Source organism: Mercurialis annua, linkage group LG7 (genome assembly GCF_937616625.2).
Source record: "Mercurialis annua linkage group LG7, ddMerAnnu1.2, whole genome shotgun sequence".
NCBI classification, from domain to species: domain Eukaryota; kingdom Viridiplantae; phylum Streptophyta; class Magnoliopsida; order Malpighiales; family Euphorbiaceae; genus Mercurialis; species Mercurialis annua.
The window spans coordinates 1,783,133-1,808,510 of record NC_065576.1 but is presented as its reverse complement, the minus strand read 5'-3'; the positions used below and the strand labels follow the sequence as shown (position 1 = coordinate 1,808,510).

Here is a 25,378-nt window from a genome sequence, read left to right as displayed (position 1 = left end):
AAGTCCAGGTGTTATCTTCGGGTAAGGATAAATTCTCCAAGGTCATGCTATATATGATAAATTGTTTCCAAGGATAAAATTTTGATTTTTAAATTTGAAGATGGCCTCTAGAGTCCAAATTCAAGCCACTGAGTTTAGACACGAACAAAGTTCCTTCATGTAAGTATTTGTTTCTTGTACGTATATGCCTTGTTATATGATTTTGCAAATTATGAATGTCTATTTTATTTTTGCAGAGTTTCATACAGATATTACATGGAAAATGATTTGCTAAGCAAAATTCAACTCGGATAAGAACTACTTTATTGTGTTATGTGATTTTGAATATCTTATTATGTGTTATGTGATTTTAGAATATTCACTCAAAATCGGATTTTGAAAGCGTTCAATTTTGAGTGACAGCTCCTTAAGTACTCGTTCTTTTGCATATTTATCTTGTTATTATGTTTGCATATTTTAAGTATGATTGTTTATGTGGTTTTGCAGGATTTCAGGAAGATATTTGTGGAAAATGATTTCGTAGCAAAAAAGACGTTCAATGTTTAGTAGTATAATCGTTATTTTTTATGAACATTTTGGTGAACATTTTCTGTTTATGATGTAATAGATGGATGAAATATTTTCCGACTTTGAATTTTATGAATATTTTCCGTCTTCTAATTTTAGTGAATATTTTCCGTTTTTAAATTTAGTGAATAATAATTTCCGCTTTTAATTCTTGTTCTTTAAATATAAAATGTTGCGTATTCTATATAAACTGTTATTTAAAATTTTAGCTAAACCATTGCATAAGTATATATAAGTGTTGCCAAAAGTACTATCCAAATTGTTGCCTTATAAAAATAAATGTTGCCTACTATAACAATCGTTGCCTTAAAAAAATAAAGTGTTGCCTAAAGTTCTATATAAATCGTTGCCTTATAAAAATAAATGTTGCCTAAAGTACTATATAAATCGTTGCCTTAAAAAAATAAATGTTGCCTAAAATGCATTACAAAACTGTTACAGTAGATGTATAAAACCGTTGCCTTTGCTAAAAATTGCAGCGATTTTATTTCTATTACAATAGTATAAAAAAACTGTTGCAATAGCTATCAAACCCTATTGCAGCGGCCGCAAATGTAGCTGTTTGAAAAGTGTTGCAATAGACCTAAGGCAACAGTTTTTGTACATACAGCAACACTTGTCCGGTGTTGCTGAAAGTGACTTATGTGGTAGTGGTATATGGTTTTGTGTGAATTGAAGAACTTCCTGACCAGTTCCAACATTGACGGGAGTAGCTTTATTTATTAGTTTTGCTGTTTTCTTGCTTTGTAAGTGTTAGTTTTGTATATATATATATATATATATATTTCCAAAAAAAAATTCAATTTTTAATTTATTATATAAAGGGTTAACATGTCATTAAAATTTATCAACATTACACATGTTTTCAATTTAATAACGCCTTTAAAAAAATGTTATATTTGGGCACCAAATTTTATTTTATTTCTTAAATAGATACATGAGATATTGTAACTTGTTGAGGTGACACTCATTCTTCCGTATAATTTCCTGAGACGGAAGTTAATTCTCGACTACCACTTCAGAAAATTATACCAGATTATATATGATCCGGCGAATGGATTTGGGAAACAATAAAAGATGGCGACCAGATATGACACTTAAAAAGCATGATTAAATTGAAAAAATGTGTTAAATAGTAATTCTTTATAACATTGGCCCATAAAATAATAATAATATACTCATTAAATACTAAAATGATTAAATTTGAAGGGAAAAAAGGCGCCAAAGATTATTTAAAAAAAAATAGAAATCCAAGTACATTTTACAATGTTCATAAAGTTATTGTAAATTACAGTAAAATTAATTTTTTTTATCTAAATCGATTAATTTATCTAATTTACGAAGAAAAAAATCGGTAAACCAAAATTAATCAAAGTTTTCAAAATTATTAATTCAGTTTTACCGAATATTGTACACTCCTAAGTCCTAACAATATTATTAACCTTGAGGCCTTATAAAATTTCTTTGCTATTATTTAATTCATGAAAGAAAGAATACTGTACGCAATGGCAATAACCATTTGCATGATGACTATATATAAAATACATCAAGCCTCATCTTCACTTATGATATAACAAACCAAAAAAAAAACAAAAATCCAAATAAAAAAATGTCTCCTCTATTTTCATCTTCCTCGCGTAAGATCCTTTTTCTTGTAGCCATATTAGTTTGTGAATCAGCGACGACAACAATGGGTAGTCCGTATAAATACTGCGCACATGTGCTTGACGACTTCACTCCATGCTTTGTATTTTTAACGACGGCGGATATTAAAATGCCAACAAAGGAGTGTTGTGTTGGCATTAAAGCACTGAATCGAAGAGCCAACAGAAAAAAAAGTGGTCCCAAGAAAATTTGCCAATGCATTGGCGCTGTGGCTTATAAGATGAGACTTAAATTCGTTCCCTCTCAAATTGTTTCTCTTCAAAAAAATTGCAAGATCAAATTGAGTTTTCCGATTTCTAACGACATAAATTGTCCCAAGTAAATATATGTGTGTATATTCATCAAAAAATATATGTGGATCCGTCCGGTTAGTCCAGATCTAACCTATTTGAAAAGGATTTGGATATGTTTTTATTCGATTTTATGTGCGATTTTATACTTTTATTTGATGTTATTCGAGGATTATACTAATAAATTTGCAATTTTCTTGCAGGCTTGCCTGAGAATTATATATGGCATACGATATATGATAAATAAGAGGAGGATTAATCCACCATACAAGTATAAGATTTTGTAATATATAAGCCTAGCTTATTGCCTCAATAGACTTCAATGATATTAAGAAAATTGTAACATGTTTATATATACTTGTGATGTTTGCAACTTTTCTTTTTTAGTAAATGGTCATCGCGGTTGCTGAATTTAGAAGTGTGATAAAAAATTAAATGGAACCAAAATTTTAATGATGGTACGGTTATTTAGTTAATACGGTTTGCTTAAGTTTCTATTAACATAGAAGTTTGATTTTAGGTTGTCAATTTGGGTTTGGCATTTTGAAAATCGATTTAACCGAAAACCGAATAATAAAATTTTAAAAAAACATTTTTTTAAACAATAATATATAAATATATTTATGTATACCTTTTCAGTCTTCATTCCTTAATTATATCTAATAATAAGTTAATAAATTTTATAATAGACAAAAAATACTAATAAATATATGTAGTAAATTATTAGACAGTGATTTTTGAATATTTAAAGTCGTTTTTAAATAAAAAATCAATAATAAGAATAAAAATTAATTATGGTTTTAACCGAACCAAATTTTTTTAGTCTAGTTCAATGCTGTATGAACCTAAAGTTCGATTTAGTTTGAAATTTTATCGAACTTTGATTGGTCAATTTTGACCAATTCCAAACCGAAGCAAACATACGGATGCACAAACTTCTTGAACTTATGCAACATGGTTAATAAACTCAAGTTTAGCAATTTTAATTAATTAATGATTATTGACAATATTTTTTAATTTTATATCAATTAACCTTAGACTTGGTCATTCTAACCCATGATTGCGTTCAATTTTTACACTCCCTTTTTTGCAATCCAATAAAAAGATCCTTATAATCAAATGACTAAAAAAAACTTCAAAATAAAGCTGTTGAAAGAGTAATTGTTTTGTTCCACATAATAATTTCGATAAATGAACCAAATATGCTATATCCGATGAATGTAACTAATGATAATGACTCTTGTGAGAGTCTCATCTCATAAAATCTACCCATTAGCAATCACTATAAATTATTCAATAATCAATAAATTGAAATTATGTTATATGGGTTCATGAAAGTCCAGATTAGAATAGAAATTTCCATATTATTTAATTTTTAGAAAAGTTAAAGTCAAATTAATTACATAAAAATGGCGGCACTTCTAATTTTTCTTCTCTTATTAATGATAACAAAAAACAACATTTTCCTCTCTTTTTTCATCACCCGCCAATATCTAATTTCAAAATGTAATGAAAATAAATTAAAGGGTATCACACAATTCTTAGTTATAAAATTATTAGCTAGAATTTCAGCACTTTAAGGAGCATAAAATTTACATGTAAAACAAACTTAATTAATGAACTAACAAACTAGTTAATTTTTAATTAGTTGAAGAATACCCTTGCTTGATATCTATAAATATGATCTAATCTCTTTTGACAATCAATTAAGCTTAATATTAAATTCCAAAGTTAAACAAAAACTCATATTCTAAAAAACAACAAATTAAAATGGTACGACTCGTGTCATATTGGATTCTTGTTCTTCCCTTTCTCGCTATCTTTTTCTCCGGATCAACGATGGCGGATCAGAACAAGCAGTGCACAAAATTATTCGGAAACTTCATGCCGTGCATGCGCTTTTTGAGTAGTAAAAATCTTGGGGAATCTCCAACATTAGAATGTTGTCAAGGAATAAGAAAACTGAATGAAATAGCTCAAAAAAGTAGAAAAGGTCCAAAGAAAATATGTCAATGCCTTGAAGATATGGCTTATTCTTTGAACATAAGATTTGTTTACTCTCAAGTTGCTGCTCTTCCAAAAAATTGTAATGTCCACTTGAATTTCCCAATTTCTAATAGCATGGATTGCTCCAAGTAAGTTGTTAATATAAAAATATAACTAATAGTTGTTATTATTTCGCTACTAGAAAACTAGTCGTTTTTAAAGAAAAAAAGTGGTCGCTAAAGCCACAATATATATAGTGCCAAAGTATTAGTTATGATGGTAGATTTCCATCGCCTATTATATCGTGAAAAAAAATCTCTTACAGCCACTGAAACTGTTTGTTGGTAAAAATATTCATTACAACCAGCTTTAGTCCATAAGAGTGACTTTTAGCTACCGAAAATACCGTCACTAGAAATCTAATGTGATTAATTTCTATTGAAGGTTACAGTTTTGGCCTTAAACTATTTTGTGGATCTGTTACACGGTTTAAAACAAATCATCCTTTTCAGATTGAATTCTTTTAACGACTGAATTTAATGCTTGTTGCTAATGATATTATTAACAGCAACGGGCTATAAACCCCTTTCCTTCACTAACTGCACTTAATAGCGACCATTTTACCGACCCTTAATTTCCTAAAATAAATTTGCCAATTATCAGTTTTCTAGTAATGTTTCAAATGAAGTATATACATTTTAATATACATTCTTGCTTTAATTATCTAATTAATTCTTTTAATTCTTTTGCAGGTTGAATGGTTAATTTACAAATTAAATTAATATAAGGTGTTTTTATATCCATCTTTTTCATGAGTTGGAATTCATATTTTCTCAGTTTATTTATATGTATGAAATTGACAAGAATAATTGTAAGACTTTTACACAAGTTGTTTTAATAAATTTTAATAAAAGAAAAATAAAATCATATTAGTTAACTGATTGTGAGACATGCATGTACTTATGATAGCCATCTAGCTTTATCATTAATCCAACCGTCACTAAAATTAATTTAATACTCCAGCTTGATTTTAAAACAATGCCTTTATTTTTTTAGTTCAGCTGTTGGGTCCAAATGGGTATGCTCTTAAATTAATCTGACCACATCAATAAACAGATCATGACATCTGCCTTTGCTATTGTTTCCTTTAAATTATTATTTTTATGTATACTGGGTGTATAAATATTAATAAGAATTTAATATACATTATACTATTTTAAATCTAAAGATTTTATGGCTGAATAGTAGAAACAAAGTGTCTCTAATGAGAAAGGGTAAAGTTTAGGAGGAGTGGGTAAAAACTATACAAATAAAAGTGAGATACTACAATCGCACGTACAGTAATTTATTTATTTTAATATTTTTGATAGAATTGATTTTGTATCAATTTATAGAAAAGAAAGTATACAATAAATCTATAAATAAATAAATAAATATATATATATATATATATATATATATATATATATATATATATATAGTTAGTTAGTTAGTTATTTCATGGATCATTAAATTACACATTCGTTTAATAAAAATTGAGGACATTGATAAGCAAATGGTAACTAATATAATACTATAAATTGTCTTTAACGATTCAATTTTTTATGATGTAGACATATCTATAAAGACTCCGTATTTTATAACTCATTTTACTATCATCAAGAATAGGAGTACATTCGTTTTGTGGACTATCTGGAACGATAGAAATAACTTGGTATTTGGCAATCAGAGAATGCCTCAAACCAGGTTATTCTATGGGATGACAAGCTTACCGAGGTGTGCGTCAGAAAATGGTCCCCTTGCTCAGGTGAGGTCTATCACTGCTGGTAGGACCTGGTTGCCTCCACCTCCACAGGTTCTCAAAATTAATACGGACGCAGCAGTATCTTTAGCGCGTAATCTGTCGGTTGCAAGTGCAATTGGTAGAGAATCCTCAGGCAAAGTGGTAAGATGTTGTGTGTCTGTGCTTCCTAGGATTATTGATGCCGAGTGTGCTGAAGCTTCAGCCATCCGTCTTGGGATTAGTACGGCCAGAGATCTGGGTGTGCAAAGTATGTGTTTTGAAGCTGATTCTCTCGCTGTCATTGACAGATTAAACAACCCAGACAAAGCTTTGGATCAAGTCCAACTGGTTGTTGAAGATTGCATTACTGCTGTGGATTTTGAGGTTACTTTCTGTTATATTCCTAGGTCGATTAATCAGGTAGCTCACTCGTTAGCGAAATGGGGTATTTTTTTCGGCGCCAAAGATTATAGTTTTGATGGATATGCTCCAGTGAATGAGCTTGTAACTTTTTCGCTAAGTTAAGTTAATAAAGCTCAATTTTCCTCTCAAAAAAAAAAGAAGAGTACATCTATAGTACTTATAATAAATATATCTAAAACTTGATTGATATAGATTTACATTATTAAACAAAAAAGCAAAATCTATCAAGATGAATTAAAATGATATTGTGAGGTTATTATTCACGACGGCAAATAGAGAGCAAGACAAAGATTTTGATGTATATTTTCATGACTGCAAAAATTTAAATGCAAATTTTTTAGATTTTTTTTTTTGGTTTTGCGAATTTTTTTTGTAATTGAGTGGCTCATTGAATTGTTAAAAAAATCCTACGCAATATTAGTTTTGGCTGTAATCTTATAGTCTAAATGATGTGGCTAGATACGAAACTTTTTGAGTCGGAATTTTTTAATTAATGAAATATTATTTTCTGTAAAAAATTAATTGATATTATTTAAATAAATAATATATAAAATATGAATAAGAAATAAATATTTTTTATAAAAACAATTAATTATTAATTAAATTAAATGTATATTCAAAATAAAATATATATTAAAATAAATTTAAAATTTTCAAATTTTTGAGTTAAGAATAGTAATTTAACAAGTTTAGAATTAGTGTGATATGTTAAACAAAGAGTGTAAGGATTAGTGTGATAGGTTAAACAAAAACTTTAAGGATCAAATAAGTAAATTAATATAAATTCACGAGTCAAAAGATATACCCCCTCCATCATTTAAGAAGTTCATTCTCTACTGTGAAATGTGCCATTTAAAAAATACTATTTTTATTTTAGAATATTTTTTCAATGAATATCTTATTTTATCATTTATTTGGTCATTTCAAAGAGATTTTATAAAAAAATTCACTATTGTTAATAAAAAAATATATAAAAAAACATAAAAAAGATAAAGATATAAATATTTTTTAATCTATTTGTAAAAGAAAATTACTATAAGACTTTCCGCATATGTTATAATTCACAGTTCGATACTTTTTGTTTGCAAATCAAACGACTTAATATCTCAATTTTAATTTCGTTAACAATTAAAGATTCTATTAGTTATTCATAAAAAAAAGGATTCTATTAGTTTCATTAGTAATTTATAAATTACTTTCAAATAATTAGTATCTCATTTTCTATTATGCTAATAATTTAATATTTTAATTTTAAAAGACTGGACACATCACTTCTAGTTCCGTTAATAATTTACTATTCTAATTTAAAAAATATATAATTATTTACATAATTAAAAGCGAGATATTCAAATAAAGTAAAAAAACGTAGTAGTTAAAAATAGGAAGAAATGGAAAAGAAAGGCGTCGGTCACGCGTTATTAGATAGGGAAATGATCAATAAAAGAACGCGCTGAGTACGAATATGTTGCTAAACTCACCCGCAGGTCACATAAACCATTAAGTCAAAGCCACCATCTCTACTATTTAAAATATTTTCATTTTTCATTTTCAGCTACTCTTCTTCTTTTTTATTTTAAAGAACATTTCTTACCCTGTACTCTTCATCTTTAAACCACCAAAATCTCCATTAATTTTGTTAAAGAACTCTAAGTTTAAACACCATGACCGGTGGCCGGGAAATTCTGCACAAAATAAAGGTTAGTTAAAGCTTCTTTAATGGAAGAAATTATAATGTCTATGTGTTTTTTTTTAGTGTATGATTTTTTTTAATTTTTTTTTGTTTTCTGCTAAGTGAGTGTATGTGTTCTTTTGTTCTAGTTATGAAATTGACTTTTATGATTTTTGTCTTTATTTTTGGTTTTATTGCTAATTATCGTGTCTCTGCAAAAAAAACTAGATTTTTGTTTCTTAGCTAAAAGAAAATAAAATAATGAAAAAGGCTAAATGCAACTGGATTTAAGCTCATCTGAGAGTAGGAGTATTTATTGTAGGTAAATTTGAGAATTTATGATTTGTTATATAGTAATTAATAGGTGTTTAGAGATGATTTTCTTACCTAAAATTTGTTTGAATTGTTATTATTTTCATGAATTGGGACTTAATAGCGACAGTAGTTGTTTTTGCTAAGTCAACATCTAGAATGTTATGATTAAGGGGGTGTAAAAATGGAATCAATTTGAATAATTGAACCGAATGGTTCGGTTCGGATCGGTTTGATGTTATAAAAAGAATCAATAAAGGTTCATTTTGCTTCCTCAACTTGGCATAAAAGATCAATTAAAGCTAAATTAATGGTTTAAAAGAACACTGAATTTGACATTTTGGGTTATTTTATCCTTCACCTTTAAATTGTCCAATAAGTTTTTGACACCTAAGCTCCAATTTGTATAATATGTTCCAATCATTTTTTTCCATCTCATCTAAAGGGCTAAAATGAGCGAAAATGTCAAGTTTAGAGTGTTTTTTTTTCCTCTAAAGCCATGGAGACTGGAGCTGCCTTAATTGATCTTTTGTACCAATCGGGGGGTAAATTGAAAAAAAATTGTGTTTCTACATAAAGTTAAATTATAGAGTAAAGCGAACCAGACTGAAAAATTGAACCAATTGGTTTGGTGTGTGTTATTCGATTTGAAATTATTTGATTCCTTAAAGTTTCGGTTCAGTTATGTTCGGTTTTGAGAAATAGCAAAGTTTTGGTTCAGTTCGGTTTGAACCGAATACACACCACTAATATATGATTATGAATGTGAAAAACTGCACACACACCACTAGTTATATGATTATGAATGTGAAAAAACTGCATACAGTTTGGTCAGTTTGAAGTGCCTAAGATTAGCTAGTTGTTTTTTTACTATCTTTTTATTATAGGATAGTGTAGTTTCTGAATTTGGATTAAATACTAATCTTCTTTATCAGGTTAAGGCCGGATTTTGTTCATCGACGACGTCTTCTGAGACAGGAAAAGGTAAAAGCAAAATGTCAAAGCAAATCACACAAGGTTATCACATGGTAAAGGGAAAATCACATCATCCCATGGAAGATTATGTAGTTTCCGGTTTCAAGCAAGTTAACAACAATGAATTGGGTTTGTTTGCAATATTCGACGGGCATTTGGGCCATGATGTTGCAAATTACCTGCAAAATCATTTGTTTGACAATATTTTGACACAGGTATTCGACTTCTATCAATTTTAATTGATTCCATTTCGTATGCAATACTCATTGTCAATGTGATTGATTTTTACTACCTTTAATCGATAATGCGTTGATTTGCAAGCAGCATGATTTTTGGACTGATACGGAGAGTGCTATAAGGAGAGCTTATGATACAACTGATGCTGAGATATTAGAGAAAGCATTTGTCTTGGGAAAAGGAGGATCAACTGCAGTTACAGCAATCCTCATTAATGGTCAGAAGCTAGTAGTAGCGAATGTGGGAGATTCTCGAGCCGTTATAAGCAAAAATGGCGTGGCCAAACAATTATCCATTGATCATGAGCCAAGTAAGGAAAGGAATCTGATTGAGAGCCGTGGTGGTTTTGTATCAAACATACCCGGTAGGTAAATTCTTTCAATTTGGTAGTTACTGCTTTGCGAACCAAAATAACTTTTATGTGTTGCTTGTTAATTAGTAAATGATGCAGCATGTATCTTGTAGTAGTAACTTGCATCTTGTTTAAAGCTGATGTTCAAATTATAAAACGAGCTAAAATTTATGCTGCTCGAAATTGATATTGCTTGTAGGAGATGTTCCACGCGTTGATGGACAGCTGGCAGTAGCAAGAGCATTTGGTGATAAGAGCTTGAAAATACACCTTAGTTCAGAACCTGATGTAACGGAAGAGGCGATTGATAATGATGTAGAATTCATTATCTTAGCAAGTGATGGAGTATGGAAGGTCAGTCATAATAGACTAATAATACTCACCTTAACAGTATTAATATTATATTGTTGTCTAATAATTTAGTGGTTTGTAATGCATTTAAGGGTGTGTAAAAACCGAACCTGACCAAATAACCGAATTAAACCGACAAATTCTGTTCAGTTTGATATTATAATTTTTCTTTTTGATTTTTTGGTATAATTTGGTTTTGAAAGCAAAAAATATTAAGTTTAGTTTCTGTATAAACAGACAGGAAAAACCAAACCAAGCCCAAAAATTGATTGAACTGGTTGGTTCAGGATATTTTAATTTCATATAAACTTTGGTTTAGTTCCATTTGGTTCGAACCAAATAAGCACGCCTAATTGCATTTCTCCCTCGGTTTGATATCGGTTTGGTAGTTATGGTGTTAAGGATTATACATCAAACATGACCGATTATTAGGCTTATAAGTACATTATATAATCTAATGAAAATATGAAAATGTGGACAGGTAATGTCAAACCAAGATGCAGTAGACTCAATCAAAGACATAAAAGATGCTCACTCCGCGGCAAAACATTTGATTGAGGATGCGGTTTCTAGGAAAAGCAAAGACGACATTTCTTGCATAGTTGTAAGATTTCACTCATAGTATTTACGAGCAATTAGATCATCAATCCTTTAAATTGTAAAATATCATAAGCAGCATGTGTGTGCATATAAAAACTTGTCTTCATTACTAGTTTCTATATCTTGTTATTATGTGTTATAAAGCAAATAAAACAGCTAGAAATTTTATTAAAATAGAGGTATTCACCCATCATGTAAAATTATTAATTAAATGTAGAATTTTAATTTAATTATTAATTTTTAAAAGCGTCAAATCCCGGGCTGACCTTAGTTTCAGGCTGAGATTTTTCATCTAGCTTTAAGCCTAGCCTGGAATGTGTTTACCCAATTTTTTCCTGAAAGAAACCATATAATTTGGTGCTTTTTGTTAGACTAGACCGGTTCATGAGTTGGGTATCAATTTAGGTCCGATCCGCTTCGATAGAGCTCAGACATTTAATGTTTTTATCAAATTCGGTGCACGTATGATTTTGAACCTGTGTTACGTTTGAATTTTTTTTACTATTGTTTAAATTGTACAGTCGAACCTCTAATAGTTAATATTCTATAAATTAATAATTCTAATAATTAATAGAAAATTGAGAGAACCAACTTTGTTCCACGTCGGATAATTAATAATTTTATTATTTAATAATTAATAAAATTTTAAATATATTCTACATGAATATTAATTATTAGAGAGATTTTTTTAAAGAAATATATAACAATTGATGATTTATTTGAGGCGATACTAACCTTAATTCATAAAGTGGAAGTTAAAATACCATCAAATTATGATTTTTTTATTCTTTTGAGAAATTTTAAAAGAAGTTATTAGATAAACAAATTAAAGTAAGTAAAATATCTCTAATATAAAAAATATTAAAAATTATTTTATTTTATGAATACAACTTTTTAATAATTATTTTTTAGTTTGATATCAATTGATATTTTTTAAATTGAATATAAAATTATTATTTTTAAATTGAGTGATTTTAAAGTGTATTTAGTTAGTTTTTTTTATAATATAATATTAATATTAGGTCTATTAATGTAAATGTTTTAAAATATCTTTTATAATTTTTTTATATAAATTCAATAAATTAATAATTCTAATAATTAATAAATTTTTGATCCACCATGTGTATTAATTATCAGAGGGTCGACTGTATATTGATCTGAAATTTTTTAGAGAAAATTAGGAAAAATACTCTCTTTTTAAAAATAATATGATTTCCTACCTCAATAAGAAAAAGATAGAAAAAATACCTCACCCTTTTAATATAGTTATTTTTTTTACTCTATAACATGTTTATATTAGAATTATACCTACTTTTTATTATTATTTTACTCTAATCCTATTTCTTTTACTCTACTCATATTTTATTATACCACCTGTCATTTTTTTGTTCTCTTTCTCTTTCTTCTCTCTTTCTCTTCTCTGCTTTTTTTTTATCGCCATTTTTCTTCATCTTTTTCTTTTTTCTTCTTCTTTTCTTCTCCATTTTTATTCTTTTTTCCGTCGTCGTTCCTTCATCGATCCGCCGTTGCTCCGCCATCGTTACGTCGTCGCTCCTTCGTTCTTTCATATTTGATTTTAGCGATTTTTTTCTTAATTCGTGGTAATAAATACAATTTAATTTAACTTTCAGATCTATATAAATTAATCTTGATTTTTTTAACTTTAGATATAAAAATCTGCAAAAAAAACGATGTTATGATGAAAAAAACGATTTTCTGCACAAAAAAACGATTTTCTGCAGAAAAACAGCATCTGATTATCATATGATTATCACTGCATTATCATGCTATTATCATAAAACTGAAGAGAAAAATATTTTTTTTATAAAAAAACAACGTCTGATTATCATATAAGTATCACTGCATTGTAACACTATGATAACTAGATGATAACAAAGTATGATAAAGTTATGATAATTGGATGATAACGTACGTGAAAATATACTTACAAAAAAATTCATGAAATCAGTGATAATCATATGATAATTAAATAATAAAGTTATGATAATAGTATGATAATATGATATCTATATTAGAAAAAAAATACAGAAATAGTGTCATATGATAACGAGATGATAATATTTATGGTAAATATATGATAATATCTATGATAATGTATGATAAAATAGTTTCTGATTATCATATCGTTATCATAACACTGGAGTATGATAATTAGATGATAATGAATTATTGATAAATTTATTATAACTGGATGATAACGTACGTGAAAATAGAATTATAAAAAGATTCATGACACCAGTATGATAACCAGATGATAATAAAATAATAAAGTTATGATAATAGTATAATAATATGATACCTATATGTAAACAAATCACATAAAAATTATGATAATGAGATGATAATGTAAAGATAATAGTATGATAATATGATACATGTATGAAAAAAATAATTACAAAAAAATTATGATAACGAGATGATAACGTGAAGATAATAGTATGATAATATGATACATGTATTAAAAAAATAATTACAAAAAAATTATGATAATAAGATGATAAGGTGACGATAATAGTATGTTAACATGACCTTATTATACTTCATTATCATATTATTTTTTTCACATTATCATCCCGTTATCATAATTTTTATGTAATTTTTTTCATATAGGTATCATATTATCATACTATTATCATAATTTTATTATGTCATAACATTATCATTTAGGTACAATAATACATTATCATGTCGGTATCATATGATTATATTATGATAATGAGATGGTAATACAGTGATAACAACATGATAATCAATTTTTTTAAAAAAATCTTTCTTTATGCAGTTTTATGATAACAACATGATAATACAGTGATACTCATATGATAATCAGAGACTGTTTTTTTTATATATATAAAAAATCATTTTTTCTGCAGTGTTATGATAATCATATGATAATCAGATGCTGTTTGTTGCAGAAAATCGTTTTTTATGCAGAAAATTGTTTTTTTCATCATAATATCGTTTTTTCATGCAGATTTTTAGATCTAAAATTGAAAAAAAAAATTAAGAGTAATTTATTTATATTTGAATGTTAAAAAATCGCAATAATCACCATGAATTAAAGAAAAGTTTGCTAAAATAAAGAATGAAAGAACAATGGAGCGACGGTGGAGCGACGAAAAAACGGCGCGTAGCGATGAAGGAACGACATAGAAGAAAGAAAAAAGTGAAGAAGAAAAGAAGAAATAAGAAAAAAAATTTGACGAAGAACAGAAAAGAAGAGAAAGAAGAAGAAGAAGAAGAAGAAGAGAGAGGAGAGAGGAGAGAGAAAGAAAATGTGAAAATATGACAGTTGTCATATGATAAGAGTAAAAATATATACTTGGAGTAAAAAAATAATAAAAAGTAGGTATAATCATAATATAAACATGCTTTAGAGTAAAAAAATAAAAGCATTAAAATAATGAGGTATTTTCTCTATTTTTTCCTTATTGAGGTAGGAAATCAAATTATTTTAAAAAATAGAGTATTATCTTAATTTTCTCAATTTTTTAGCTAGATTTTGCATACATTAAATTTGAATAGTAAATATTAAATTCCAATCAGTCTTCTGAATTTATATCAAAAAAAAAGTGAAGTCTGATTGGATTGACCCATGATCATGTATTGGCAAGAGACTGGTTAGGCCGAAACAAAAGCCAGGCCCAACTTTGTTTAGGATTGCTGAGTTTGTGATCGACTCCTCCTACCAAATTTTAAGATATTCAGAAAACTAAAAAATATACTTAAAAACCGGTTGAATTTTTTTAAAAATATAGTTTTTTTAAAAAAAAATTGGCTTTTAGTATCTAAATTCTCATTCAACATCTAAAATTTATCGCTTGTCCTTTCTGTATCAGATATTATCAAAAATATATCGACGACATATATGATTTCCAATGTATTTTTTATAGGTAAAATAAAAGTATAAAAGATGTTTTTTATTATATTTTAGATAAAGATTAGATTTTTACGCCTAGGGTGTATTTTTAAAAATTAAGTGATTTATTCTAATAATTTTATGATTAATCCCTTCATTAATTTTGTTAGATGCATACATAATTAATTTCGCAGGAAAACATTCAAAATATATGTGATTGCATGTAGTATAGCTACAAGAAATCTTATTCATTTTAGTTTGTGCGAGTGTAATTGATAGTTCCCAATCAAATTTGTAAGCATTAGGATTGCAAACAAAGATGATATCTCCCTCATTATTCGTTTGGTACTTGTGCATATGAGGTGTACATATATGTAGACAATAGATTTGATACATTTTTTTTATCCCTGAACTTGTATTCATTTATCCATATAGCCCTTCAATTTTCAATTTAACCTGTTAAACATCTCATTTTGTAATTTTTACCAACCTAACTTCTAAAAGTGTCATTTTATAATTGTTTTAACCCGTGTTTTAAAAACCGGACCGGACCGGCCGGTCGGACCGGTTGAACCGCGAACCGGTCAGTGGTCCGGTCTGAAAAGGTGAAAAACCGGATCTTTTGATTGGACCGGGTTGGACCGGGTTGGACCGGGCTGAACCGGATTGGACCGGATTGAACCGGTAAAAAACCGGGTGTTGAACCGGTTGAACCGGTAAAAAACCGGTTAACCAGAATTTTTTTTAATTTTTTTAAATTTATTAAATCGGTTGAACCGGTCATTGAACCGGTTAAACCGGTTGAACCGGAAACCGGTGGCTTCACCGGTTCGGCCACCGGTTTGGTTTTTAAAACACTGGTTTTAACCCCTCTTATTTAGCTGGGACAAGCATTTGGTTACAAACAAAAATTGACGTGTGATTGCATTTTAAAACCAGAACTTAAATGGATGTGTTATATAGTTAAGATATATTTCAATTCCTAATTGTGTAAACCTTTACTCATCTAACCCCCCAGTTTTCAGTTTAATCTCTTTAACATCTCAGTTTTATATTTTTCATATAATATTTTTTATGAAAATTAAAAATCTAACTCCTTACTTTATATAATTATTGAAATTTTAATTTTAAATTAAATTATTTTAAATCTTCTAAAAAACACTTTTTTACTGTTTCAAAAAAAGAGAAAAATTTGAAAAAAGATAATGAAAATAAATTAATATATTAAAATATAAAGTATAAATTAAAAAATAAACAATAAACAATAAAGAAACTTATAAACTTGAATTATATTTTTATTTTTACATACAAAAAATAAAATCAACTGCATATTTAAAATCAACTTTAGAAATAAAAAAACTTAATATATAATTTTTAAACTACAAATTAAACTATGTTGTCAATCTTTCTAAAAAATTACTTTCATTTTTTTCATAGTATGAGTTTCTTTGTTAATATTATAACTTCCGTCTTTTTATATTGCTTCATGTTGTTATTTGCATATTTATTATGAAAAAATTTAAACATATGAAAGAGATATTTGAATCTACTTTTCACTCCAATTTAAATAAATGGCTATAATTAAAACTGAAAATTAAAAAATGAGCTAAAATTGAGTATTTTAAAATGTAGAGTCATAAATAAAACAAACTCGGAAAGGCGAGATATATTTGAATGATCAAACCAATAGAAGAAAATCATTTTTATTATAATTGGTTGATTAATGATAGAAACTGAATTCCAACATAAGTATAATAAGATCGAGTCGTATAGGATCTGTCCTTCCGGGTGAATCTCGGACCTCGCCCAAGGCGAAGCCGAATGGTAGCAGTGCTCGAATCTACGAAACTTGCCATGTTTAAAGATTTAAAAGGGATTGACCCGAATATCCAGCAAAACCGATCACAAGAGGATTCGGTCAGTATATGGAATCTACGACAAAGCACGTCGTCAGAGACCTAATTACATGAATAATAATATTTAAAAGATCGAATATACTCGATCACTTTTCTATTCGGAGACAAATTCTATTTAAAAAATAAACTTATTTAGAAAAATATTCCTGAATAAGATTTCTTTTGAATAAGAAATCACTTTCCTATTCAAACACAAGGTTATTAAATAAAAATCACTTTACTATTTGAATTCAAGTAAGTATTCTCTCCATTATTATTATATAAAAAGTTTGAGGTAATGTTTAAAAACACAATTACATTCAATACGCTTAGACACTGCTCAAAAAACTGATTTTAGTATCGAAGAGTTGTCCGAATAACCATCGTCTGACTGGCTATCTATCCTGTTTTGTAGGTCTAATCAACAGGATCAGAAGACAGACTCCATCAATTAATAATTAATAAAATAGTGACAAATAAGATCTGACTCAAGTGGTTAGACTCTCCAAATTTGTTTTTGAGATTACAGGTTCGATCAGGACTCAACAGGGACCGAGATAGGGAGGGCTAGTAGAGGCATTAGGCCCTATTTTTTCAAAGAAAAATTGTCCTTAATTAAAAAATTCTTGACTTTTTAATCCTCTAAATAATTTTTTTTTAATTTTTATATCCTTCCATATAACCATCTATTTTTTTACACCTCTCTAAGAATAAATTTTAGTTTTATTTTAGAACATCATTACAGTTTTTTTTTAAACGAAGATAGAATTACACTAGGTTAGGTGTTAAATGTTAGTGTTAATTTCTAAAAATTCATTTTCAGCCTACTGACTGGCAGAGAAATGGGTCGAACCCACACCCTCTGCAAATGCAACTGTGAGGTTGGCCATCAGGGGTTTTTGACAAATTTGTTCCCCCTCTTTTATACAAATTCCGAATTTGTGTCCCCAAACTAAAAAATTCTAAATTTATGCCTGGAGACCCACCGGCCCGCAATAAGCCAATACGGGCTGGTACCGACCCGCAATGGCTTATTGCGGGCTGCCTCTTAATCCAGCTGATTAGCTAATCAGTTGAATTAAGAGGCAGCCCGCAATAAGCCTTTGCGGGCTCCTTTATCAATTAATGCCATGTTGCATTACATAAGTCAACTTTATTCATTTCCTTTCTATTTTATATTGCTTTTTTCAGTGCCTTGTTTGGACTTTGAAAATTTGGCTTATAAATGCATCAATCCCATTATTTCATTGCTTTCCGATTTATACAAAATATGGCTTTCCGAAATTTATACAAGTTTTTTCTTAAATTTTGAAAACCAAAATTCCATTGCCTGTAGATTCAAACTCAAAGATACTGAATTTCATAAATTGTATTGTCTTTATTGTAATATTTATCTCAAACATTTATTTATAAACAATTTAAAATACAATACATATTATAGTTTTTTTTAATGGCTTGATCATTTAAAAATATTTCATATTTTTTATTTTTTTTGTTTAAACCCTAAATTTTTAAAATTGTCAAGTTTAACTCATTTTTTAATTTTCTGTTTTAAATGCATCCATTTTTCAAATTGGAGTTTTTTAAACTTGGAATAAGATTCAATATTCCTTTACATTTTACACATAGCCTCAATTTTAATGTAAGTTTTATAATATTAGAAGTTTATTTAGTTTAAGTGTCGAATATGAACAAAATGGAAAAACTCCAATTTAAAAAATAAATATATCTAGAACTAAAAATTAAAAAATGAGATAAGATTAACGACTTTAAAAACTTGGGATATAAATAAAAAAGTCAAAATAGTAAAATATTTTTAAATGATTAAACATTTTTATATCCTTTATTATTAAAACTTTAGAAGCATCAGAAATTTTAATTTAAAATATAATTCACAAAAGTATATCATTATTTGTTTTGAACTAAATAGATTTTTAAATTTAATTTTATGATTAAAAGTTGAACAATGAAAATAAAAAGTTAGATTAATGAGTATGTCATTTAGTACTAATGCTGTCATTGTAAACCAAAGCACCTTTAACTGGTTAATTGGTTAAGTGATGGTAATGTTATTCTTAATTTTATAAATGACTTTAAGCCAATAATAATATTATGTTAATGTATAACTTATAGCTTTTGATTGGTACCATAGTTAGTTAAACCATCCAAAAATAATTCTTTTTAAAAACATTAGCAAGGAGTAGGTGACATTTGGAACATTATTCTGTAAAGTGATCAATCTAACTTTGAAATTAATTTAGAAATTTGCATCCACTTTCTTCAAAGTTTAAGTTTTATCAATTTGGACTTTTCTACTTCAAGTGCAAATGATTTTTATAATTTATATTCAATAAGAAAAAACTTATGAAAAAATAAAAATAAAATAATATAACAAGTCGTGAAAAATTGTAAACTGATCTCATTTTTTTATTATATTAATAGTCAATAATTTATTTTTTATTATTTTTTGTTGCATTTTCGACGTTTAACCAGATAAATACTTCTATATTATTTACGCCACTTTACTATAATTAAAATTTAAATTCAACATCAATGATTATGTTACTTTATTTTTTTAGGAAATGGTTATGTTACTTTATTCAAAATTCAATTACTACTTAATTACAATATAATCACTATCTGTTAGATTTTTGAGTTTTATTATTTTTTATATAGTGTAAATTTGAAAATGAAGGAGAAATAGGGTTGATGCATTTATAAGCCAAATTTTCAAAATCCAACCAGGGCACTAAAGAAAGCAATACAAAATAGAAAGGAAATGAATAAAGTTAACTATGTGATGCAATATGGCATTAATGATAAAGGAGCCCGTAATTGCTAATTGCGGGCTGCCTCTTAATTCAATTGATTAGCTAATTAGCTGGATTAAGAGGCAGCCCGCAATAAGCCATTGCGGGCTGGTACCAGCCCGCAATGGCTTATTACGGATAGGTGGGTCCCTAAGCATAAATTTATAATTTTTTAATTTAGAGGCACAAATTCGGAATTTGTATAAAAGAAGGGGAACAAATTTATCAAAAACCCGGCCATCAGGCCAAACACTCACTTGCTCATTACAGTCTGTTGTTTCGGTCGAAGTAACATAAAATTCTACCTCTAATACCTAACCTAGCAAATTTCAATCTCTATAAGAAAAAGTAGTGAAATCAAAAATCAATGGTGCAAAACTATTGTGAGTATATGTGAACACAAGGATGAGATGGTTCTTTCTTACCAATAAATTCATCATACCAAATTGGTGTTTTGAGACAGTTACAAACAAGTGTTGAGTGTAAGACTTGTGAGAATATTTTTGTCCTTCTTATCACTAATTTTGTAAATAGATTTTCTATTTTTCTGATCGACCATATATTTTCTGTATTTGGCAAAGAATCTATAGAGTTCCAAAACTTGATTAATATAAAGAACATTTTACAATGATAACAAAATTGTTGTTTTATAAGTTCACTAGTACCAATACTTTATGCAAGAAGAAAAAAATTTCCTAATAGAGGACAACTTTTATTTTTATTTATTGGTGGCTCAATAAACTAGAGCGCTACATAATATGAAATAAATTATTTTCTTACAAGCATTATATAAAAATGATAATACAAAAATAGCCAATGATCTCTAGCTCAGTTGGTTAAGAGTGAGGCATCAAGTCTCAAGGGGCGTGGGTTCGAATCCCCTTGTGGACAAAGAAGATGAAGATTATTGAAGATTTATGGAGAAGGCTACAAGCGTTAGAAGCGACGGATGCGGCATCGTCCCGCCACAATGGCGAGTCCCGTAAAGCGATGTATTCAACGTAACACGGCGTGGATGGCGTGAATGGCGTATAATTTGTATATATTTGTAATGTCGTAGATGTAGTTAGTTTAAATTAATCTATCTCTGTTAAAAAAAAATAATACAAAAATATAAATATTTAAACTCAAAAATTTCATAAATTCTAAGAATATAAGAATACTAATCAAACTATTCATGATTGATTAGTAAAAAAATAATAAATAGTTGTCCTTGCAACTAATATTAATTGAACATTTTAATATTTTAGAATTTATTTATTTGATATAAAAATAATATGGCACAACCGTTCCGTGAAAAATCACTCGAAAATGACAGGTCTAATGACGTTAAAAGTTAATTTTTTGACTTTTCAAAATTCTGTTCAAATTTTTTAAATAAATTTGTCTCAATTTGGTTAGTTTAATGAAAATTTATTTAATTTTTTAAATTAATTTAATATTGGTAATATTAATTTATTTTAGTTATGAAACATCTTAGTTTGCAACTTTTTTTTATTTCTTCATTTAATCGCTATGGAAGCATTATTAAACTAATATTTTTTAAAGTAAATAGATTGCTGGTGAATTTGTCAAACTAATAAAATAGATTTATAATTTTTATAAATTTAGATAGATTTTTAAAAATAAAAAATTTATATTTTGGTGCCATTAAACCAAAATAATACTATTTATTGTTTATCTTATCAACCTACTTTAAAATAAACATAAATTAAAAATTTATATTTTATTTACGAATCTGAAAATTAAAAAATTAAAGAGTTTATAATTGTTAAAAAATAATAAATAATATAATCCGAATTAGATAAGAATTAAACCGCCTTAATGATCAAAGATTTGGACGTAATTCAAACCATTGTTTTGGCAGATAGTATGGGACTTTATAGAATTGCATGCCAACTTAATAACATACACCTCTAATTTTAATGTCACCCTATAATTTTAACACTATCTAAAAATCCAAAATCCAAAATTTACATTATAATATCTCTAAATAACAAAAGCCTTTGACATATTATGTAATAGTACAACACATAGCAATTGCATTGTGTGCTCTGAAGTTTGAGAAGTTGACACCTAATCTTTTTTGCATGTTCATCCCAAATGCCATCAAGCCACGCATCTCTTCCCATACCTCACCTCCATTCTTTCTCTCTCTAGCTTTCTCTCTCTAACCCAACTATATATTTTAGCCCTAATCCTTTGTTCCCCTCTCCATCAACAAACCCTAATCTTGATTCTCTCTCTATCTTTGTTTTTTCTTTTTTACACTTACAAAAGAAGAAAAATTTGCATTTCAAGATTCAAGAAAATATGAGCACTATTTGTGCCGAGCAACACAAGCTTTTTAATTCTTTCAAGAAATCATTCAAAGATAATCTTGAAATTCCTCCGAGAAAACTCCTTTTTTCCAAGAAAACATTTCAGGAATCATCTTCTCCTGAGTATCATAACATGTTTGAATCCAATCTCCACAAATTCCTCCCTCGTAATGATCATAAAGGATCAGAATCTGATGATCAAGATTTGTTAGATCCGTACTCTTCCGATCAGTTCCGGATGTACGAGTTCAAGGTTCGCCGTTGCACTCGCAGCCGCAGCCATGACTGGACCGACTGCCCTTTCGCGCATCCTGGTGAAAAAGCTCGCCGAAGGGATCCCCGGAAGTTTAACTATGCTGGGACGGTCTGTCCTGAGTTTAGACGCGGTGGCTGTAGCCGTGGAGATAGCTGTGAGTTCGCCCACGGAGTTTTCGAGTGCTGGCTGCATCCTTCTCGCTACAGAACTGAAGCTTGTAAAGACGGTAAGAATTGTAAGCGGAAAGTCTGCTTTTTCGCTCATTCTCCACTTCAACTTCGTATCCTGCCGGAGATTTCTTGCGGAGCTAATCTTAAAAATATTAAGCATAGCCATTGTTGCTGTTCAGCTTGTCATTCTGTGATTTCTTCTCCTACTTCTACTTTACTCGGCATGTCTCACATGTCGCCGCCGCTGTCTCCATCTCAGTCGCTGTCACCTCCTTTATCTCCGGTGAAGCAGCGGAGCGGATTTTCGCCGATTTCTCGATATAATGAGCGTATGAGTAAGCTTAGGTCTGGGATTATAAGCTACAAAGATGTGTTAACTGAGCTAATGAGTTCTTTAGAAGCCATGAACGTCAATGAAGCAGCTAATAACAGAAATATTAACAGCGTTATTCCTTGGATTGATATTGCTTCTCTGAACGGAGACCAAGATCATCAGTTCATTCTTTCACCGTCAACTCCGAACGGAAGTTTCTTCAGTGGTGATTTTTCAAGAATTAACAATGGAGTTCTTAATGATAATTTCAACGGCAAAATTAATTATCATGAAGGAGGTGGTTCTGTTAATGCTGATCCTGATCTTGGATGGGTTAATGATCTGTTAATGTAGAGAATTCAATGAAGATGGCTCGTTTTGATGATGAAGAAGATGATCGGATGGTTGGGATTTGTATATATATGGTGTTCTTGATCACCAGCCATATATATATATATGAGAGAAATTTGTTGTAAATTATTGGGTATTATTGCTTTTAATTTCTTGATTTTTGTTAAAATGTTGTGTTAATTAAGTTGTGAAGATTTTTAATTTCAAAGTATCGAGTTTTGTATGTTAATTTCTTGAAATTCTCTTTCAAGAAAGTGAAAAGAAAGAGAATTGCTAGTAGTATGTTTAAATGTTTATTGATGTAGCTGAAATTAATCAAATGAAATAATTTTAATTTTAATTTGAGTGTAATTAGGGTTTGTGTTATGGATTAAGAATACTTTTGGATGTAGATTTAAATTATTACGTGGCAAGCATGCATGAATTGTGAGTGTAGGTGAGTCTTGTCATTTATGTGTTGTGTTGTGAGGAAAATACTACCAAAAATAAATTGTTCATATCCTAATTTGGCTTGGCAATGTCTCGACAAATTGGTATTTTGATCGATTAATTTGTCCAGATTATAGCTTTTTTTTTCCATGGAGATTAATTTTGCTACAAAATGATAAACCTTTTATCAAGGGAATAATCTGATTGGTGTGCCATGATTAATATTAAAAATGATAATTTATATTTTCTTTTTCTTTTTGATGAATGAAAAATTATGATAGTTTTTTATTTTTATTTTTATTTTTATGATGCTTTGTTTATTTTTGGGAATCTCGAATTTTTTTAAATTTGTTGTGGTTCATGCATTTGATGGTTTACACTATTCTTCTCTAGCTAATTGATTTTATTTTCTTTTATTAAAGAAAATAATAAAAAAACGTTATTTGATCGTAGTTCAAGTGTCCTGGACAGAAAATTTGGCTGATTTGAATAATAAAATCAACTAAACAAAGTTCCAAGTTTCTGTCTTATGTAAGTAATGTTTTTTGTCTTAATTTTCCTTTAGAAAATATAATTTCTACCAATTTTTTTTCTCAAACTGAATAAATACAAGGATGTGCATCTTTATTATTAATAGAAATTATTAGTTTGAAGTATTGCATGATGATAGTGTGCAAGGTGTGCAAAAAATAAAATCATGCCGAACTAAATTAAAATTATAAGAATGGTTTGGTTATTGGGAAAAAAATTGATTTGATTTGAATTTAAGCGAACTTTAATTTGGTTTGGATTAAATATTTAACAAATTTTAACCATTTGATCAAGTTGGTCGATTTTAAATTCTACAGAACCGATCGAATCACAACCCTAATAGTGTGCAACTTCCAGCATTTATGCACTCACTATCTAACATCTACCCAAGTCTCATTTCTTTTATTATGTTAGAGAGTAATGTGCCATTAAATCTCTAGGTAACATTATTATGAAGTCATTAATATATTTTGCTTTCAACTTTATTAATTTCCTTTTCATATGTCTAAATAAGCTCTTTATGTGTTCATTCTAATGTCTAGCTATAGACCCCAAAAACTATATCAAAGAGGTTGCCAACTTTTTTTTGCTAGGCATCAAGAGGCAGCCAGCTACATTTTCTATTAAATTTAATTACATCTAGTTTTGCATTATAGTATTAAAGAATATATAAAGTCAATTAAAATTGATTAAAACATTAATATGCATTCCAAGAGGCATAATAAAATAAATATTATTTTTAGTTATAAAAAAATTCAAAATTTTCAAAATAATAAATAAATATGTCAATATATAATAGAAATAGAATAACATATTAAAAGAGTTATCTTAACAAAAATATTGTAAACAATTACTATAACTTTTTTTTATAATTGGGGAGGGGAGCACTTGTGAAAGGATTTTAATTTAGGGTTTTGACGGTGTTCAACACTTTTATCATTTGAATTATAACTTATTGGTATAATTAATATAATCTTAATTTTTTTTTTTATTTTGTTTGAAATCTATGTATAAATCATATGAATTTCGGATGCAAGAATAATTAATATTATAAAGATGAGAAAAGGACAAAGAGAGAAAAGATGCATGCTCCTCAAGAAGATGGCATATTATTTGTTTCCTAGGAGGGTGATTATCAGAAAACACCAGCTAGGATGGTAAGGAAAATAGCCATAAGGGACTGTTTGGAATAATTCTAAGCTTTGGTAGGGT

General features: G+C 28.4%; 3 protein-coding genes and 1 long non-coding RNA gene across 5 annotated transcripts; all 4 read left to right on the top strand.

Moving 5' to 3' along the window:
- The first annotated feature begins 2,060 nt into the window (after positions 1–2,060).
- On the top strand, positions 2,061–2,933 carry LOC126655095 (uncharacterized). Its single transcript, XR_007632891.2, has 2 exons — positions 2,061–2,599; positions 2,726–2,933. It is a non-coding gene; the product is annotated as an uncharacterized LOC126655095 (long non-coding RNA).
- A 1,286-nt stretch (positions 2,934–4,219) lies between these two features.
- On the top strand, positions 4,220–5,445 carry LOC126654974 (protein ARABIDOPSIS THALIANA ANTHER 7-like). The gene is made up of 2 exons (XM_050348977.2): positions 4,220–4,657; positions 5,261–5,445. Exons 1-2 carry the CDS (start codon positions 4,293–4,295, stop codon positions 5,271–5,273), a joined length of 378 nt encoding a protein of 125 aa, XP_050204934.1. The 5' UTR covers positions 4,220–4,292; the 3' UTR covers positions 5,274–5,445.
- Positions 5,446–8,260: 2,815 nt separating this feature from the next.
- LOC126657507 (probable protein phosphatase 2C 58) lies at positions 8,261–11,440 on the top strand. Of its 2 annotated transcripts, none has more exons than XM_050352205.2 (5): positions 8,261–8,411; positions 9,631–9,885; positions 9,995–10,271; positions 10,459–10,613; positions 11,092–11,440. In XM_050352205.2, exons 1-5 carry the CDS (start codon positions 8,376–8,378, stop codon positions 11,230–11,232), a joined length of 864 nt encoding a protein of 287 aa, XP_050208162.1. In that variant the 5' UTR covers positions 8,261–8,375; the 3' UTR covers positions 11,233–11,440. The 2 variants fall into 2 exon arrangements, with proteins under 2 accessions (XP_050208162.1, XP_050208163.1); XM_050352206.2 differs by lacking the exon at positions 8,261–8,411 and adding an exon at positions 9,151–9,240.
- Positions 11,441–21,806: 10,366 nt separating this feature from the next.
- LOC126654826 (zinc finger CCCH domain-containing protein 2-like) lies at positions 21,807–23,546 on the top strand. The gene has a single exon (XM_050348821.2). It carries the CDS (start codon positions 22,109–22,111, stop codon positions 23,207–23,209), a length of 1,101 nt encoding a protein of 366 aa, XP_050204778.1. The 5' UTR covers positions 21,807–22,108; the 3' UTR covers positions 23,210–23,546.
- Positions 23,547–25,378: the final 1,832 nt, after the last annotated feature.